This window comes from Mixophyes fleayi, chromosome 10 (genome assembly GCF_038048845.1).
Source record: "Mixophyes fleayi isolate aMixFle1 chromosome 10, aMixFle1.hap1, whole genome shotgun sequence".
NCBI classification, from domain to species: domain Eukaryota; kingdom Metazoa; phylum Chordata; class Amphibia; order Anura; family Limnodynastidae; genus Mixophyes; species Mixophyes fleayi.
In genome coordinates, this window is record NC_134411.1 from 7,202,692 (window position 1) to 7,224,144 (window position 21,453).

The following is a 21,453-nucleotide window of genomic DNA, read 5'->3' on the forward strand; positions in this document are numbered from 1 at the left end:
GTAACCATTAACATTAATGAAACAATTTTAGCCCCTAGAGTTTGCACCCTATGACATTGTCATTCAGACTCTACACTCCTCACACCCTGTACAATGTGAGTGGTGCAGCTACAGAGAATACTACTTGGCAGCTACTAGATATTACTGCTGCTGAGGATACTACTTGGCAGCTACTAGATATTACTGCTGCTGAGAATACTACTTGGCAACTACTAGATATTACTGCTGCTGAGGATACTACTTGGCAACTACTAGATATTACTGCTGCTGAGGATACTACTTGGCAGCTACTAGATATTACTGCTGCTGAGAATACTACTTGGCAGCTACTAGATATTACTGCTGCTGAGAATACTACTTGGCAACTACTAGATATTACTGCTGCTGAGAATACTACTTGGCAGCTACTAGATATTACTGCTGCTGAGAATACTACTTGGCAACTACTAGATATTACTGCTGCTGAGAATACTACTTGGCAACTACTAGATATTACTGCTGCTGAGGATACTACTTGGCAGCTACTAGATATTACTGCTGCTGAGGATACTACTTGGCAACTACTAGATATTACTGCTGCTGAGAATACTACTTGGCAGCTACTAGATATTACTGCTGCTGAGGATACTACTTGGCAACTACTAGATATTACTGCTGCTGAGAATACTACTTGGCAACTACTAGATATTACTGCTGCTGAGAATACTACTTGGCAACTACTAGATATTACTGCTGCTGAGAATACTACTTGGCAACTACTAGATATTACTGCTGCTGAGAATACTACTTGACAGCTACTAGATATTACTGCTGCTGATGATACTACTTGGCAACTACCAGATATTACTGCTGCTGAGAATACTACTTGGCAACTACTAGATATTACTGCTGCTGAGAATACTACTTGGCAACAACTAGATATTACTGCTGCTGAGAATACTACTTGGCAACTACTAGATATTACTGCTACTGAGAATACTACTTGGCAACAACTAGATATTACTGCTGCTGAGGATACTACTTGGCAACAACTAGATATTACTGCTGCTGAGGATACTACTTAGCAACTACTAGATATTACTGCTGCTGAGGATACTACTTGGCAGCTACTAGATATTACTGCTGCTGAGAATACTACTTGGCAACTACTAGATATTACTGCTGCTGAGAATACTACTTGGCAGCTACTAGATATTACTGCTGCTGAGAATACTACTTGGCAACTACTAGATATTACTGCTGCTGAGAATACTACTTGACAACAACTAGATATTACTGCTGATGAGGATACTACTTGGCAACTACTAGATATTACTGCTGCTGAGAATACTACTTGGCAACTACTAGATATTACTGCTGCTGAGAATACTACTTGACAACAACTAGATATTACTGCTGCTGAGGATACTACTTGGCAACTACTAGATATTACTGCTACTGAGAATACTACTTGGCAGCTACTAGATATTACTGCTGCTGAGGATACTACTTGGCAACTACTAGATATTACTGCTGCTGAGGATACTACTTGGCAGCTACTAGATATTACTGCTGCTGAGGATACTACTTGGCAACTACTAGTTATTACTGCTGCTGAGGATACTACTTGGCAGCTACTAGATATTACTGCTGCTGAGGATACTACTTGGCAACTACTAGATATTACTGCTACTGAGAATACTACTTGGCAGCTACTAGATATTACTGCTGCTGAGGATACTACTTGGCAACTACTAGATATTACTGCTGCTGAGGATACTACTTGGCAGCTACTAGATATTACTGCTGCTGAGGATACTACTTGGCAACTACTAGATATTACTGCTGCTGAGGATACTACTTGGCAGCTACTAGATATTACTGCTGCTGAGGATACTACTTGGCAGCTACTAGATATTACTGCTGCTGAGGATACTACTTGGCAACAACTAGATATTACTGCTGCTGAGGATACTACTTGGCAACAACTAGATATTACTGCTGCTGAGAATACTACTTGGCAACAACTAGATATTACTGCTGCTGAGGATACTACTTGGCAACTACTAGATATTGCTGCTGCTGAGAATACTACTTGGCAACTACTAGATATTACTGCTGCTGAGGATACTACTTGGCAGCTACTAGATATTACTGCTGCTGAGGATACTACTTGGCAACTACTAGATATTACTGCTGCTGAGGATACTACTTGGCAACTACTAGATATTACTGCTGCTGAGGATACTACTTGGCAGCTACTAGATATTACTGCTGCTGAGGATACTCCTTGGCAACTACTAGATATTACTGCTACTGAGAATACTACTTGGCAGCTACTAGATATTACTGCTGCTGAGGATACTACTTGGCAACTACTAGATATTACTGCTGCTGAGGGTACTACTTGGCAGCTACTAGATATTACTGCTGCTGAGGATACTACTTGGCAACTACTAGATATTACTGCTGCTGAGGATACTACTTGGCAGCTACTAGATATTACTGCTGCTGAGGATACTACTTGGCAACTACTAGATATTACTGCTACTGAGAATACTACTTGGCAGCTACTAGATATTACTGCTGCTGAGGATACTACTTGGCAACTACTAGATATTACTGCTGCTGAGGATACTACTTGGCAGCTACTAGATATTACTGCTGCTGAGGATACTACTTGGCAACTACTAGATATTACTGCTACTGAGAATACTACTTGGCAGCTACTAGATATTACTGCTGCTGAGGATACTACTTGGCAACTACTAGATATTACTGCTGCTGAGGGTACTACTTGGCAGCTACTAGATATTACTGCTGCTGAGGATACTACTTGGCAACTACTAGATATTACTGCTGCTGAGGATACTACTTGGCAGCTACTAGATATTACTGCTGCTGAGGATACTACTTGGCAGCTACTAGATATTACTGCTGCTGAGGATACTACTTGGCAACTACTAGATATTACTGCTACTGAGAATACTACTTGGCAGCTACTAGATATTACTGCTGCTGAGGATACTACTTGGCAACTACTAGATATTACTGCTGCTGAGGATACTACTTGGCAGCTACTAGATATTACTGCTGCTGAGGATACTACTTGGCAACTACTAGATATTACTGCTGCTGAGGATACTACTTGGCAGCTACTAGATATTACTGCTGCTGAGGATACTACTTGGCAACTACTAGATATTACTGCTACTGAGAATACTACTTGGCAACTACTAGATATTACTGCTGCTGAGGATACTACTTGGCAACTACTAGATATTACTGCTGCTGAGGATACTACTTGGCAGCTACTAGATATTACTGCTGCTGAGGATACTACTTGGCAACTACTAGATATTACTGCTGCTGAGGATACTACTTGGCAACTACTAGATATTACTGCTGCTGAGGATACTACTTGGCAGCTACTAGATATTACTGCTGCTGAGGATACTACTTGGCAACTACTAGATATTACTGCTACTGAGAATACTACTTGGCAGCTACTAGATATTACTGCTGCTGAGGATACTACTTGGCAACTACTAGATATTACTGCTGCTGAGGGTACTACTTGGCAGCTACTAGATATTACTGCTGCTGAGGATACTACTTGGCAACTACTAGATATTACTGCTGCTGAGGATACTACTTGGCAGCTACTAGATATTACTGCTGCTGAGGATACTACTTGGCAGCTACTAGATATTACTGCTGCTGAGGATACTACTTGGCAACTACTAGATATTACTGCTACTGAGAATACTACTTGGCAGCTACTAGATATTACTGCTGCTGAGGATACTACTTGGCAACTACTAGATATTACTGCTGCTGAGGATACTACTTGGCAGCTACTAGATATTACTGCTGCTGAGGATACTACTTGGCAACTACTAGATATTACTGCTGCTGAGGATACTACTTGGCAGCTACTAGATATTACTGCTGCTGAGGATACTACTTGGCAACTACTAGATATTACTGCTGCTGAGGATACTACTTGGCAGCTACTAGATATTACTGCTGCTGAGGATACTACTTGGCAGCTACTAGATATTACTGCTGCTGAGGATACTACTTGGCAACAACTAGATATTACTGCTGCTGAGGATACTACTTGGCAACAACTAGATATTACTGCTGCTGAGAATACTACTTGGCAACAACTAGATATTACTGCTGCTGAGGATACTACTTGGCAACTACTAGATATTACTGCTGCTGAGGATACTACTTGGCAGCTACTAGATATTACTGCTGCTGAGGATACTACTTGGCAACAACTAGATATTACTGCTGCTGAGAATACTACTTGGCAACAACTAGATATTACTGCTGCTGAGGATACTACTTGGCAACTACTAGATATTGCTGCTGCTGAGAATACTACTTGGCAACTACTAGATATTACTGCTGCTGAGGATACTACTTGGCAACTACTAGATATTACTGCTGCTGAGGATACTACTTGGCAACTACTAGATATTACTGCTGCTGAGGATACTATTGGGCACATTGAGTGCTTTTGAGAATATTATTGCATACGTTAGTAGACCTTGCAAGATATATTTGGGCAAATTATCAGGTATTTCTTCTGAGAATATTATTTGGCATACTACTGGGAATTACTGCTGCTAGTACATTAATTGGACAATAAATGAACATTATTGCTTTAGGACATATTACTGGGTATTACTGTTGATGGAATTATTTCTGGGCATATTGATGTCAATAATACTACTGTACATTAATACTGCAGGGAATATTACTGGGCATTACCAGTAATGGACATAACAGTACTGTTTGACAGAGTCCTGTTAACCATATTATTTGCTTTATTACTCTTGCTGCATATGATATTATTGTTATGGCTTTCCTGAATCCCGTATTAACTTTTAGAACAGATACTGTAGCAGAGTCCTTCACCTATAGCAGCCGCTTTTCCCGTAGCAATGGATATTCTCGTAGGTACTCAGATGCCCCCAGGACTTACACTCTGAATAGCAAAAGATTATATTGAGGAACGGGTAGTGAGAAGTAGCAGGCTGGAGCGCTGCTCAAGGGGTGAGCGCGAGAAGCAACCTGAGCCAGATCAGCGTTGAAAAGGTCAGACGCAGACAGCGAGAGTCTCAGTTTGGGCCGGAGGGTGAGGGGCAGACAGCAAATAAGAGTGGTCTTGGTAACAAGCCAAATGGTCAGGTAACAGGTGATCAAACAGCAGAGTACAGATTCAGAGCAGGACGCTATAACCGGCTTGGAGGCTGTGTCTTCTATGTTTAAAAGGCAGGGAGTGCTTATTTTGAAGGGGGAGCAAGCAGCACACCCCTGTGAACACATAGGAGACTGCTATCATGTGATTGCAGTCTCAATCGCGCATCCCGGCTGCCTGTCACAAAGCCGGAGTGGAAATAGCAGTAACGTCCCAGTTGCCAAAGCAACAGCTGGAAAACAAACGAGACGGTCTCAGGTAGCACACGAGCTAGCGAGGCGGCTTGTGACAATTATATAATACTGATCATAAGAATATTCACTATATTATATACTACTCAGTGGTCTCTGTTTTGTATATTTGTTAGTAAAATGAATTCTTCATTGTTTGCTTAAATCAGCATAGGCTCTATATTATTTACTGTTTAGCAAATGGGACTATGCGTGGTATACTAGTCATCAGGGAGGGCCTTGCACTGTATACTGGTTATCATATGGGACTCTGCATTTTATCCTGGTCATCAGATGGGACTCTGTATTGTATACTGGTCATTAGATGGGGGCCTTGTATTGTATAGTAGTTATCAGATAGGGCTTCGTGTTGTATATTAGACACAATGGACTTTGGTTTATTTATACTTACAGAAATTCCACAATCCGCTCTATTCTACTAACTTATTCAGTGCCCACATTCAGCAACATGCCCTTGTCTGCCATTGTCATGCATGTCATGCCCAAACTGGTCATATACTCATCTGCAGTCTGATTTGCTATAATAACTGTCAATCAGCTAGAACATTACACTACTTGCTATTGTTGATGGGACTTGCAATAATAATACAATTAATGCCAATTTTCTTTGCAGGTAATTCGAGGTTTGTTAAAGTTTTGGCCAAAGACATGCACCCAGAAAGAGGTAAAAAAATGTAATTGTTACTGTAAATGTCACAAGAGCTTATATGCTTATATGCATGGTGTGTGAAAATCCTGAGCAACATTAAATAATTGAAAATGCTATTTGCAGGATTAAGCAGTGGCCACCAGGTGTGCCTAGAGGGGGGACTTTAGCCTGCCTGTGTAGTGGGAGGAGCCACCAACCTGGTGTGACTATGTCCTTTTCGGTGGGTATTTAAGGACCCCCAGAAGTTGCTGTGTTGGGGCCCCAAATTTCCTCTTGGTGGCCCTGGTGTTTACACATGGACTGACCCTCCAGCTCATACTAGGGGATGAGCTACAAGATTATAAGTCAAGTTTGCCACACACATGAATGACTTCCAGCTCCACTGCCGCCTGGAACCACACACATAGGATGGCTGCTGACAACCACTTGGTTAAGATCTCCACAAATGATAACTTCACTTATCAGTGAGGAACTTATCCTTCCCAACAGCCTAATGTTGAAAGGACGAAACATATACTGTATGTCAACTCCCAGAGGAAAACCAAAACGTTTTCTTCCAGACCTTTTTCTTACCCCACAGATCTGTGAAGTGAGACTCAATTGTGTGTGTTTGTTGTGTGTGTTTGTTCAAATGCATCCAGATATTCACTTTGGTGCATACTTTGTGGAGCGAAATGGTCACACCTACAGAGGAGCAGATGTTTGCACAGTATGTCTTGTTTAACGGAGCAGTGCAGAACATATTTTATTTTGCAGCACAAGATTATTATAAGGAGATAAAGGGTGGAGAGGGTGCATTTTTAGGGGTGTTCCTCACCATGTGTAGGAGAATCAGTGAGTGAACTACTTTATTAGCACAATATACCACTTGCTACTTGTATCCGGCGTCTTCTCGGTTGATCCTGTCAACTTCTTCGTGCAAAATCTAACATGTTTTTTTACGTGATCTTGAGACTGCAAAAACTAGGCCTTGTCTCATACTTTAAATGGGGCGCCTTGATGTTTATACGGTTAAGCACGTTTGAAGGCAAATTTAGTTTAAAACATTTAAACTCGCAAACGTGACCCAAATGTCCCTTTATTCTTATGATTTGTGTAAAATACAACTGAGGCTAAATCAAGCAGTATTTGCGGGAAAAAAAATAATGAAAGTGGTGAGAACTGTTAGTAGGAGAGTTTCATTTGCAAGATAAGAAAAGGTAAGATCATTTTGAATCAGAATCTTACAAGCTAAATGCATACAGGGTAACGGTCAGGAAGCCTTCATTTGTATAGTTATCATTTTAATATTTGCATTTCTGTTGTCAGATATAACAGTTGCATTTTTATATGGGGAAAGAGCTGTACTTTCAACCTTACTAATTTATATGATATGATACTTTGTATTGTTTGGGTTGTATAGTGTGCGAAATCCCACATAGATGAGTGAGGCTTGGTGGCATTTTGATATATATAATATAGTGGTTTAAACATACACAGTTTTTGTTTACAATGTTTACATTTGTACAAGCTAGTTTTGCAACATTTCACTACCTGTTGTAATTTGTGACCACATTGTTTTGACCAATTGATATTCCGTATGGCTGGCAATGTGACGGCTGATATGTATTTACTTACAGGTGATGTTCCTTGGAGAGCTGGAAGAGATTCTAGATGTTATCGAACCCTCTCAGTTTGTAAAGATTCAAGAGCCACTCTTCAAACAGATTGCCCGCTGTGTCTCCAGCCCTCACTTCCAGGTATTCATCCTTCAGATTGTTCTTGTAAAAGAAGAAAATGTGCTACGAGATTGAACTTTAGCCATACAGTATGTGTTAAAGTGGCCCTGTGAATAAGAGGTAGCAAGGGACAGATAAAGGCATAAGTGGAACCAGGTCAAAGATCATACTAGGCGGCCTCCAATACTCTTTGCAGAACACGAGGGGAAACTTGCATTTCTATCCAGAAAGTAGGATGCATCTACTTTCTGGAGAGAAAATATGTTTCCACTTGTACAGATTAGTCTCTGTGACAATTTGATAAGGAAAGGGCTAGTTTTAGAACAATTGTGGGCAACAGGTAGCCAAAAGGCCACCAAAGCAAGCCTTGACCTGTGACCTCCAGACGGCTGCTCTCGATCTAACTTATTCTCTGCTTTGCTATAAGAAAACACAGGGATGTCATGCAGCACAACTGAGGTGGAGGGACTGCAGAGTGCTCTCAGTGTGTGGTCTGAGTGGATGTGGTAGAATAGTGGTACAAGTGAGCGAATTTTGAAATGAGACACAAGGGTGTGCAGAGGTCGTTTTAGTGTTGTTATTTCATTCTTAAAATTAAGGGTAAATTGCAGCTCTTTTGAAGGTTGGAGGGCCGCACATGAGACTCTTGCTGTATATCAGTTTGTCCATCATTGATTTAAACTTGATGTAGGTTCAGATTTAGGACTTGGGACACTTCTAGGGTACTGTGTCGGTATATATTTCACCTGAAAGTGGAGACTTTCCTCTTAAAAACAAGGGTTGTCTTATCTTCTGTGGACACCAGGGAGCTGCGAGACCAATCCAGACTACACTACTAGAACGTTTAATGTTGGGTCCTCTGTTCTTGATCCAGGAAATTTGCCTCTTTTTTTCCTTTATGAGAACAGCCAGGTCCATTTATTTTTTGTTCATTAACTGACATTGTTTCATTGCCCTCTTATTTCGTTTGTTTCCTCAACACTTTAACACATTTTATTCCCTCAATTTTCTTAATTCCCTTAATTTCTTCTCCAGGTTGCAGAGCGGGCACTTTATTTCTGGAACAACGAGTACATCCTTAGCCTGATAGAGGAGAACTGTCACACCATCCTGCCCCTGATATTCACCACCCTCTACCAGGTCTCCAAAGAACACTGGAACCAGTAAGTGTTGCGCCAGGGAGGATATCACTGCCAGACTAACATTCATTTATTAAGTGTAGAAAGTGGCTCTCAACATGAGTTTTACCATTAATGGTTCTGTGCCAGCATATATAAAATTGTTCAAAAGTGGGCACAATATGTTAGAGCAGTGGTTCCCACACTGTGCGCCTAGGCTCCTTGGGGTGCCTCTGTGATCTCACAGGGGTGCCTCGGCCAGGGCCAGTGGTAAGTAAGGCGGAGGAATACTTGGTAATTATTTTGGCTTAGGGGTGCCTTGAAAAAATTATGGAGACCCTAAGGGTGCCTTGAGCCGAAAAAGTTTGGAATCCACTGTGTTAGAGCATAAAGACAGATATTAGCAGAGTACACTAGCACAAGCTCATTCTAGATCTGTCTTATTCAATGTCTAATGAAGCAGAGGAGCCATAGAATGTGAGAAAACAATGAATGGACATTATAAGGAACATGCTAGGTATTTCTTTGTTAGATACTAAGGGCCTCGTGTAAAGTTGGATGCAGCTGCATTCTAGAGACACCAGGCATCATCATCATCAACTTGATGATGATGATGATGATTGATGTTTTAATGTATAATTGAAAGGGTCAGAAAATTCTTTTTAAAAACATGCATAGCATGACACCAACTCCACCCCCTCCCCATATGTGTTCCGAGCACCAACGCTGCTCATAGCCTGGATTCTGTGTGGCGTATATGAACCTACTGACAGGCCTACCTTTGAATTCAGAGATATTGGGTGTGGACTGTCTATGCTGTGGTAGTACTGTATTGATTTAGTGTCCGGTTGCTGCCTCCAGAGAAGATAGGGTCCCAGTCTTAATATGGAAGTGAGTGAGGTACCGAGCTGTAAGCTGGTGTCACTGAGTGGTATTGTGGTAGGTAGAGGATACTTACGTGGTGTTTGCTGTAAAATAGGTGGTTGTCAGATATGATCCTCTTCGTGTTATTCCCTGTTTTCATTCTTTTCTTGATGGATTCCTCTTGGGCTTGCTTTGTGCTATGGAGGAAGCAGATGAAAGATGAGTATCAGAATGCAGTTGGTATTTTGGTTCCCAAGTGTGATATAATGAAAGCTGGATCTGACTCTAGGCGATAAAAGCTCCCTTGGTGAGTGCTTAGTAGGAGGGGGTTGTGAATGTAGTCAGAAAAATCTAGTACAGCTTGTTAGGATATGGTTTAAGGCTCATTGATCCCTTTATTATAGAGAATATGCTTATATACAGACTTTTTACATAATGGATTATGGAACATAGCAAATGCTTCTTATTGTATTTTCCGGTGATTTTCCATGATATGTTATGTAAAAGGCCAGTGGTTATGCATATTATATTTTAAAACAGAGATCAATGATCCCTATCAAATCTCTATTTGCCCCTCAGTGCTGTAAATGGAGTGCAACACAAAAGAACATGGTCAAAAGGGAAACCCCCGTATCTATTTTCTATCTCCTACTCAGTGTTCATCAAAACATATTCAGGGGCAGCACAGTGGCTTAGTGGCTAGCACTTCTGACTCTCAGCACTGAGGTCATGAGTTCTCCCCGTGTTTGCATGGGTTTCCTCTGGGTGCTCCGGTTTCCTCCCACACTACAAAAACATACTAGTAGGTTAATTAGCTGCTATCAAATTGAAGTCTCTGTATGTGTGTTTGTGTATGTATGTTAGGGAATTTAGACTGTAAGCTACAATAGGGACTGATGTGAGTTTTCTGTACAGCGCTGCAGAATTAGTAGCGCTATATAAGTAGCTAATGATGATATAATTTTCTGTATTTTTTACCATTCCATCTCTAGTATCACTGATTTTTTCTGTGTTTGCTCCAGGACAATTGTCTCTTTGATTTATAACGTCCTTAAAACTTTCATGGAGATGAATGGGAAACTCTTTGATGAACTCACAGCATCCTATAAGCTTGACAGGCAGCAGTAAGTCATTTTAAACCATTTTGAACCCTACTTAGAATAAGGATACATCAAATGTACATGATACTTTGTTGAAAATGTGTTCTTGATAAAGTAAAACAAGTATTCTATTAATTTCATTGATTCACTTTCCTGTTGGTGTGATGGTTTGTATAATTTACCTCTGCAAATCAACAAGCTTAGTATTTACCTCACCTGATAATAAATAAAAATATGGCAAGAAATAAGATCCAAAGCAGATTTACTAAAGCTTCTAAAAAGTATTTATCTAGTACATTCTAGAAAATGATAGCCTGAATGGTTGCTATTGGCAAAACCTCCATTTTTCCTTTTTAGAAGCCTTAGTAAATCTACCCCTCATTGATCTGAACGATATAAAGTAAAAGTAATTTCTTCTAAATTAAAAAAAGAGGTGTGAGGGGAAACGTAAAGAAGTGTGAGGGGAGACACGAAGTGTGAGGGGAGACGCGAAGTGGTGTGAGGGGAGACGCGAAGAAGTGTGAGGGGAGACGCGAAGTGGTGTGAGGGGAGACGCGAAGAAGTGTGAGGGGAGACGCGAAGTGGTGTGAGGGGAAACGAGAAGTGGTGTGAGGAGAGACGAGAAGAGGTGTGAGTGGAGACGTAAAGAGTTGTGAGGGGAAACGAGAAGAGGTGTGAGTGGAGATGTAAAGAGGTGTGAGTGGAGACGCGAAGAGGTTTGAGGGGAGTCGCGAAGAGGTGTGAGAGGAGATGAGAAGAGGTGTAAGGGGAGAAGCAAAAAGGTGTAAGGGGAGACACGATGAGGTGTGACGGAAGACGTGCATAGGTGTGACGGGAGACGTGCAGTGGTTTGTGGGAGACATAAAGAGGCCTGTTGGGAGATGTGAAGGTGTCTGTCAGGAGATGTGAGTGCACTCGGGGCAATGGAGGGAGGTCTTAGTGGCATGTGGAAGAATTTGGAATACAGGTGGGGGTAGTTATTTTGAAATTAAGGGTAATGTGTGCCCCTTTTGAAGGTTGGAGAGCCACACATGCTGCTTTTTACCATCACTGGTTTATAGTGATTTCATAGGCTATATTCTCATGAAAAGGCTATATTTTCACTGTATGTAGGCCATGGATACACTTTAAGGCTAGTTTGTAATAGCTCATAAAGCTGGTACATAGTGTGTAAAGTCATGTCCAATGTCTCTGTGCACCAGTTCAAACAGACACAGAACAGCTAATTATGGCATGCTTAGCAATAAATTACATTCGTGTTCATTTCTACTACAGGGAGCTGAAGCGAGAAAAAGAACGTCAGGAGCTTTGGAGGAAGCTGGACGACCTCCGTCTTAAGAAGATGAATGGCCTAGAAGAAGCGCAAATGAACCAGCTTAATTTACAGCACAGCCGAGGGAGTAAGAGTTAGGAGACCACCACCACCTTCCACTATTTACAGAAGACCACTGCAGCAAATCCGCACCCCCTCCTCCCCATATTACACCTTCTCTTTGTTTAGAATTCCTCACGTCTTCCCTGAGAGGGAATAGCAGCTGCCAGTGCTGTGATCCTGCAACCATCAATAACACTTGGGATAAGAACATTCCAGGGAGGTCTCCTTTTCATGTTGTAGTAGGTGTATTTATTGTTCCTGGAGGAGCAAAACATGTTAAAAGCTTGTCTACAAATCACCATTTGCCAACACATGTTAGCAAGATTAAAGACTTCTGGGAAAAGCCATTGTGCATCTCTGTCACTTCTTATCCAATGACATTGTGAAGTCCTGTGAAGATAGTTATCGGGAATGATCAATACAACATTAAAGGCTTCTTGGAAAAGAAACACTGAAAAGTTCTATCTCTTCCTGTCCAGTGGAAGCAGGGGCTTCTGGGAAGTTCCCTGGACCTGTCACTCTTTGTGAAAGAAAAAGGCTTCCGGGCAAGCCTGTCACTGATCTACTTCAATCATATTCTGACATTGAGAGTTGAGGCTTCTGGGAAAGCCTTCTTAATGGTCAGCAATTCTCAATTTCTGTTTGTGAAAACAGAGGCTTCTGGAAAGGCCTGTGTCTCCTGTCTGTCACTTTCTGTTTGTGAGAGCAGAGACTTCTGGGAAAGTCTCTCCAGTAATCATCTTTAACCCGTCAATAAGAGTCAGGGCTTCTGGGAAGCCAGTTCTGAACCACTCTTCTGATCATGACCACCTCTGCCCTCAACCCACACACACACCTAATTTGTTCTGTTAAGCAAAAGATTCAGAAAAAGAATGAACTCAAGTTCATGTCAGGCTGAAGAATCAACACCATGCTGGATTCATGGGAGCATTGGCTTCTAGGTAGCCTGACCTGTCCGTCTACTAACCAGCAGCAGGCTTTCAGTCCTATGTACATACCAGGCAAGTTAACTAGCTGTTGAGTAGAAGATGAATAAAAGGAAATTATAGGAACTCAATTTTGTAGGAATAATGGAATCATGGAAAATACATAAATGGAAGGGGATTTCAAGTCTAATAACTTGTGATGAAGACTTGCATAATAATTGAAATCCAATCAGTCCCTTCTCTAGAAACAAGGATTTTAAATGGTTTCATGCTGTTAAATAAGTAAAAATGAATGGGCGGTAGGCTGCATTACAATAGTACATCTGTATTCTTCATGGAATAATACATTATGGGGCCTATTTTTTCACAAAAGCAAAAGATTTATGTTTAGCTGACTTTCCCTATACAGAAGGTAATTAATGTGTCTTCAGTCAATCTTTTTCCCAAAAATTATACCTAACAAATGGCTTTGAATGTCTTTAACACCAAACCATTCATGGAAGATCTTTGGAACAAATAGGCATTCAAAATGTTGGGTCATGTAACCTTGTGAAAGAAACTGCAACAACTTGCTATTGCCTTCAGCATTTAGTTTTCAGTGGTTTGTCCCTGGTTGCCATCGATGAGAGCAAAGGATTCTGGGTATCACAGCAGACAATTGAAAGGTGCTGTGGTCAGCTGGACTGGCTGGGAAGACGCTATACTAGAAAACCAGGAGATAATGAACAGTGGCATTCTTAGGGAAAGTTGAAGATTGAACCTTTTTTCAGTCGAGATCTGTTTTGTTAGATATCATTGCAATAAGCTGTTAACCTGGTGTCTGATAAGGCAATTCCAGAATTCAGTTTTAAATACGGTAAATTTGCTGCACACTTTCTTGTACTTGATAAGACTATGTCTCTAAGCCTAACTACAGAAAGTTAACAAAAAAATATTTAAAACATACCCTGATTTTGGTGAACGGCACATCAACCCAGAATCCAACATGTGGTCATATAATGTGTGCACCTTTTAAACCCCTTTTAAAAATCAATTTTTTTCTTATTTATCTGTATTTAGAACGGAAACATCGCCCCATCATTTAGCAAAGCTCCAATGCAGTTTTAAGTGTTATTCAGAGAATGGCATATGTTTAAATGATGATAAATACAAAACATTCATTATTTTAGACAAATGACACATTTCAGTGATAAGAATAGACAACTATCTTAAGACAGGGTTTCATTTTCTACCAAAGGATACTGGAAAAGAAATACTTGACAAACACGTGACAATTGTAAGCATGAATCAGACTTTGATATTTTCTCAAAATAAGGTTAAATTCAATTCTGACTAACACCTTGCAGCAAATCCTAAAAAAAAAATCCGCCAAACAATGCTCTAAATATAAGAGAAGCTTCTTTGTGTCCACAATCCATACACCCCTTTTATTATGAAGCTGCTCTGCTGTAAGAGAGAAAAAAACCATTAGCCCCATTAAAATATTGGCGGAACATTTAATATTTCTGCCAGTCTTTTCATATATATGTGTGTGTGTGGGGGAGGGGGGACACATTCCTCTTATTAATGGTATGAAATAGCCTATTCTCAAAGAGTATATATAAATATATTGCGTGCAATGTTTTCATTTTCATTTTATTTTTTTAAATGATTATTTATGGTATTATTTATTTGTATTTAATATGGTCAGCGTTTGATTTGTTTAGTTCACTGAGGGAAGGGGGAGGAGTGGGGTGAATACGATATTTAACCTGTTCACTGCTGAATTAAATGCTGGGTCTCAGAAATATGTTCTGTTTTTATGTCTACACTTTCGATCAACCTATACTTACAAACTCACGTAGTCATAAGGTTTTCAAAATGACTTGGGTTCATCAAGTGCAACAGTTCATTTTCTGTTTTCTCTTGATGATGGAGAAAACATGGCTATCACGATGCTTAGGTTCATAGATAATAAGGTGATGACTAAGGGTCTGATTCATTAAGGAAAGTAAGGCAAAAAAAGGAGTACGTTTTCTCCTGGACAAACCATGGTACAATGCAAATGTGCAAATTAGTTTATTATTTTGCACATAAATTAAATACTGGCTGTTTTTCATGTAGCACACAAATACTCGTTAGCTTTATTTTTTCACTGAAATGTATTTATTTAAGTTGTTCTAGGACATGCCCTACCCCAACTATAAATCTGCCATCACATTTTAAATTTACATCCCCCTCCAATGCAATATGGTTTTGCCAAGGTGCAAAGTTACTCCTTTTTTTTTTTTTGCTTTACTTTCTTTAATGAATCAGGCCCTAAGTGTTTTGTTAAACACTGAAATATGTCTTATTTTTTAAGAACAATGGGTAACACTTATAAAAACTGTTCTACAGGTAACTGTGTAAAAGGGTTACGCACGTTATACCAGTGGTTGGACTTCTGACAACCAGTATAACCACCCAATAATGCTGATGCTAGTAATGGCGACAGACAGAAAATGTAGACTTACCATTATGAAGGCAAAGCAGATGTCCGATATGAGTTTTTGATGGCTGCTATAGGTTCCGACAGAACGATCGGTTTAAATTGACGACAGTTACAATGGACACACACAGATTTTAGTTTTTAAAGTGGCAATGCCGCATTCGTTTAAAAGTGTGTAATATTATCCCTAGCCCTAACCCTAACGCAGTGGTTCCCAAACTGTGCGCCTAGGCTGCCTGGGGTGCCTCAGCGATCTCACAGGGGTGCCTCGGCCAAGGCCAGTGGTAAGCAAGGCGGGGGACTACTTGTTAATTATTTTGGCATAGGGGTGCCTTGGAAAAATTATGGAGACCCTAAGAGTGCCTGGAACTGAAAAAGTTTGGGATGCACTGCTCTAACGCTTTGCTTACTTTATGTTTGAAGCGGGTTCTGGCATTGCCACTTTAATAAGTAGCGTCTCGATTGTAACTGCCGTCATTTCCTTCGGTCGGAAACCTATAGCAGCGGTCAAAAAGTTGTATCGGAGATATGCTTTGCCTTCATAATGGTAAGTCTACATTTTATATCTGTTGTCATTACTAGCATCGGCATTATTTAGTCGTTATACTGGTTGTTGGGATTCTGACAGCTGGTGTAAATAAGGTACTGTCACCCATTACAACCTTTGGGATTCTACCTGTCATTTTTCTACAGGTTATGAAAACCAAAGCAAACGTGTGATTGGGTGCTATGGGTCTACTGTCACCCGTGAAATAGTGTTCACAAATGTCCACAATATGTTTTGAATGAATCTTCTTAGTAAGTAAAATAAGGGTGAGTCTGAGTGATACCTTATTTAAAAGTAATGTAATTATAATGCTAATTGTTTTACCATTTGGCCAGTGTAGTGTTACTCAGACATCATTCTGTATACAAGCCAAAAACGACCAGCGGTCTCGATAAAAATCTGATGGAATCATTTGATGGACTATGTTGGACGATACATTCAGCCAATAACTGTAATCTATATGTGTGTGTGTATATATATGTATATATGCCCGATCGGGAAGCTATATTTTCTGGTTGTTTAGAAGGACTTCCCATTTAGCAGATATGTTCAATTTGGCAATGCACGTCTGTCACCAGATTCAACACAGATCAGAAAGGTTTATGAAGGAATGGGAAGGCAGGATTGGTTCACTTGAAAATAGTTTAGAAAGCATTGAGACATATAATGACATCAGATTCCTTAAATATCAACATAACTTTATTGTAAAGAGAACATTCAACCATAATTATTATAAATACTTAAATAAAATAACAAATAATCTAAGGGCAGGACTTTTATTTCAAACCTGCCTTTCTGACAAATTCACATATAATATTTTATATAAATATAGTTACAACTTTTAGATATAAATAAATTGTTAAAACACTGGGGGGATACAGACAGGGATATTTATGAAAACCGGTGCTCAAATAAATGGTGATATTACCAACTGCAACAAATCAAAAACTTGCTTTAATTTTAAAACTGTACTAGTAAAACAACAGCTAGAATCTGATTAGTTAATATGGGCTTTAATACCTTTTCTAGTGCACCAGTTTGCATACAATAAATGTCCCCCATAGTGCATGGAAGACGGAGCACGTTTACACTGTATCTGTACTATAGCAGTATGAAGAGTAGGAGACCAATGGTGGCTGTGCCTTGGGCACATTATATGGTATAAATATAAAAGTAGCACTGTGAAAGAAATGCTAGGACTGTTATTATCACTATGTATGCTCTTCGGTACTGATTAACGGAGGCTCGGCTCTGCTAGCAGCATAGGTCAGCAAGTTAATAACGGGACAGACGACACATGTCACATTGGCATGCTTGAGCAGAACCAATTTCTATTTCCTCCCAGCGAGAAGCCCCACAGAACAATCGAACCTTTACCTGTAAAACAGAATGATTATTTTTAAATATGATTTGTTTTGGTACACAGACCAGGCTTCTTAAAATAGTATTACTCCTATTCTAAGTAATTGCTAAATTTAAGACATTTCTTTTAATGTCTACATTGGACAAGACCTGCTTGTCACGTTGTTACTCATGTCAGCTGTATCTTAAATAATGCATTGCTATTTCAGTGGTTATGGATAGAATACAAGGAGTTATGATTTAAAGGAGTTTTGCAACTTCAATTTGTAAACCACATTTCCCCTCACTACTGCATTAGAGGTCTTTCCTCAGGGACTCCTGCTATCTGTCACATTCAGCAAGGTCACAGGACAGACAAATACTGGAGACCTCTGCTGGCCAGTCTCTGTAATTGTTTCTGAAGGAGCAGTATCCAACTCAGGACTAGAAATGACAGCAGGCTCCTGATAGACATTAAATCAGTAACCAGCTATATCATTTCTAGTCCTGCGTCAGTTTCTATGGATCTCAGACAATTGCAGAAACTGTCCAGCAGAAGTCCCCAATACTTTTAAGTACAACTTGACAATAATTGATAAAATAATTTGCTTATTATGAATTAAAAAAATTGAATGGACATCTGCTTTATGTCCACCAAGTTCAAACGTTCACATTACTCTCCATTCTGTTTATCCTTATAAAGTCAACATAAAAAAATATTGAATCAAATGATGGGAGACTTTTCTGGACTATAAGAAAGCATTAACATATTTCAATATCATTGTATAATACATTTTGCTAAATAGATATCTAAACAATCCATCTACTGCTGCCTTCAGAGACAACATCCTGCTGTTGCCTTGTTATCCCATAGAATCTATTTAATAAAGTGTAAAATTCCCCTTAACATGAAAACAAGACTCTGCAGTTTAAGTAAGAACGTGAAAGTTTTATTGACTGGACAGAAAGATCTCCAACTTAGAAAGAAAAAAGTCTGCTAGTCGAGACTAGGGAAAGCACAACATTTTATTTCTATAAATAATTCACTTAATCCGTTTGACATGACTGAACTTCTATAGGTCAACATTTCTTTATTTTTATGCTAAAATGTAACGTATCAATGCACAAAATCCTGACCATTTTCAAAGATACATCCAATAATGAATACTTTCTTAAATATGAAATTGGAACGATCCAATGTATGCACTAATGTGACATGTAACTTTGCAACCTCCTGCAAGTGAATGGAATATGGAATATTTCCTTTATTTCTTTATGTATCGCTACTTTCAGTGTCCCTATCTGTGTCACTCTAGGGTGGTGCAATTAATAATGTATCTCTGTGAATAATTTACACTAGAACTAGAAACCCTTAGCAAATCCAACCGTTTCTTTACTACATATGTGCTGGATGACTGCACATTATGGGAAATACAAAAGGTTCCTGAACCCTGAAACATAAACCTTTATAGAACAATACTGCCTCAATGATGAATATGTCCCAGTTTATTATACAGATCAAAAAACTGCTCGCATAGTATACGGAGAATTAAAAATGAAAACAAGTTGTTGCATTACCACTTCTTTCAGAAGCTCCTCAGTGCCAGGCACTGTACTCTGTAGACGTTACCATTTATAAAACGCACTTGGTTATGCAACAGTGCCCCTAGATGATCCCCCGGGGGGCAGGGGGGCATCGGCTCCCCGGGCCGCTCGGTCAGGCCACTATTAGGGCCAGAGGGTAGGCCGGCCGGCCGCCCCCGGCTGCAAAATACTATGCTTTCCCCCGCGGCCGCATCTGATGACATCAGATGCGGGCGTGTCAGCGCACAGGCGGCCGCATCACATGACAGGGGATGCGGCCGCGTCATCAATGACGCGGCCGCATCCCTTTTCATGGGATGCGGCCGCCTGTGTGCCCCCCGGCCACGCCTCTCCCAGCCCGCACCTGCAAAGAATGCCCTCTTCGAATGTCGAGGTGCCCTGTATACGGTGGTAAGCCATACCGCCAATTCTTCTACTGTTTTGTAAAACTATAAAATTCCACCCACTTACATTTTCCATACCGCCACTACTAAATTTCCATTTCGACCACTGTGCGTGTGTATGTACATATATATATATATATATAAAATCTGTAGAGAATATGCAGGGAATAGTATCATCCCCCCAATAAAAGTCCTGTGATTCCCCCTCTATAGCTATGTCCTGCAGCATCTTTCTGGTAATGTCTCTTACCTTCTGCAGCTTACTGATAGTACAGCACTGTGATACGGATGTTATGTTGTGCTTGAACCCACTGGCCACTAACACCGAGTATTTGGAAGGGAATGCACTGGATTCACAATGTCCCACACATGCATTGATGACTTGGGTCCCTCTGCAAGTCCCTCTACGATCACTTCTTACAGTAACATTAAATGCTGTAGTGTGATAGAAATTAAAAAAAGTAGTTTATTTTCATGTGGAGCTTTTTTTAATATAAATACATCAGGTGCTGCATTACAATGTTTTTGTATTATATAATGTACAATTGGTTGGCAATACAATTTAAAGAGAGATTAAAATAGAATCATGTAATAAAACCCAATGTAAATGAATTAATCATGTTACACATTGTAATACAATCATTTAATGAAGAATGCGATGTCATTCTTGAGAGGTCATGCTTAATTATTATTACATATTAGCTAAATACATTCTACTCAAACACTTATTATCATTAATGATGGCCTTTGAAAAGGTTTCATTTATGACATTTTTGCATTATTTAACTATTTTTGTAAGGCACATTTTTAAAGAACTAGACAACACAGGTGTTTAATGAGATTAATGTAATTTATATATTTTTTACAGATAAAATTAATAACACTATACATTTCTTTAAATTTCTTCAATTGCCATGGAAATTACACTTGTAATGTAGTTATCTTTTGGATTTGGTAACCTTGCAAGTTAATGCCATAGATTTACATTTGGGTATATATGGGTTTGTATAACATTCCAGCAACTTATCATACTACAAAGCTGACTTACGATGAAGGTGGCATCCTGGTGTTGTGGAATCGAAGCTCTGAGTCTCTAGGAACAACACAGCAAGCATGACAAAGATGGAGACAGATGTAATGGACATGGTGTGAGTATCTAAGGAGGAAAAAAGAACATTTTTGTTAGGTCTGAAAAATTGTAGACACTGAATATCAAAGTGCAAAATTAAACTTAATCATCCCTGAACTAGATCTACCTGTTCACCTAAAATGTCGGAATTTATTAAAACCTAAAAATGTATGTCAGGATAAGATTTCAGGCTCGTCTTATAGAAACTTTACACATATTAACATCTGAGCATGAGTACCTGCATTTTGTAGAGAAACGTTGCATTTGCCTATAACAGCCTCAGAGATGATATTACTATGTCAAATTCTTCATCTCTTCAGTCTCTTACCTGAGTAATGAATGTGCATCAGTTATACAGGAAAACCTTTCTTTCTGTTAAACTAGGGTGTATATATACACCTATATGTATTGTATTCAGACACACCCATCCACACCTGATTCACCCTAACACCCCCTGCCTGCCATACCCATGCCTCCCTCGGGGCTTTCAAATTGATCCAGAACAAGGAGAGGTGTTTCATTCATCACCAGTGTACCGGAAAAGCCTTGCATATTGTTTTATTGCACACTGTATAATAGTGTTCTATAAAGAAATAAGTGATCTATATAAGAAGCCAGTGTTATTCTTTATTAATACTCAATTGATGATAATATATGTATAAATTCATGTAAATAATGTCCACATCAATGATGATTTAAGTGATTTAACATGTATTACCAATGTCTTCATTTTTGCATTCTTTAAACACCTGGGTGTCATAAGGAAAACCATATAACTGACTGTAG

The 21,453-nt window shown here is 39.6% G+C and overlaps 3 protein-coding genes across 9 annotated transcripts in view; 1 reads left to right on the forward strand and 2 right to left on the reverse strand.

Moving 5' to 3' along the window:
• Positions 1-12,616, forward strand: part of PPP2R5B (protein phosphatase 2 regulatory subunit B'beta) — a 52,960-nt gene extending 40,344 nt beyond the window's left edge. For all 5 annotated transcript variants that reach the window (XM_075187765.1, XM_075187767.1, XM_075187770.1 and 2 more), the window contains 5 exons: positions 6,059-6,109; positions 7,714-7,833; positions 8,848-8,975; positions 10,817-10,918; positions 12,170-12,616. In XM_075187765.1, the coding sequence (XP_075043866.1) occupies positions 6,059-6,109; positions 7,714-7,833; positions 8,848-8,975; positions 10,817-10,918; positions 12,170-12,305 (537 nt within the window). In that variant the 3' untranslated portion in view covers positions 12,306-12,616. The remainder of the gene's footprint in view (positions 1-6,058; positions 6,110-7,713; positions 7,834-8,847; positions 8,976-10,816; positions 10,919-12,169) is intronic.
• Positions 12,617-16,895: 4,279 nt separating this feature from the next.
• On the reverse strand, positions 16,896-20,994 carry GPHA2 (glycoprotein hormone subunit alpha 2). Its single transcript, XM_075187774.1, has 4 exons — positions 20,906-20,994; positions 20,587-20,694; positions 19,789-19,973; positions 16,896-17,586 (listed from the first exon to the last, which is right to left on the reverse strand). Exons 2-4 carry the CDS (start codon positions 20,681-20,683, stop codon positions 17,485-17,487), a joined length of 384 nt encoding a protein of 127 aa, XP_075043875.1. The 5' UTR covers positions 20,684-20,694; positions 20,906-20,994; the 3' UTR covers positions 16,896-17,484.
• The window catches only part of MAJIN (membrane anchored junction protein), a 33,868-nt gene continuing 33,322 nt past the window's right edge, over positions 20,908-21,453 (reverse strand). Inside the window, exon 10 of one of the 3 annotated variants that reach the window (XM_075187773.1) lies at positions 20,908-20,995. The gene's annotated coding sequence lies outside the window, so the exon portion shown is untranslated. The remainder of the gene's footprint in view (positions 20,996-21,453) is intronic. The other 2 variants (XM_075187771.1, XM_075187772.1) reach the window with 2 other exon arrangements.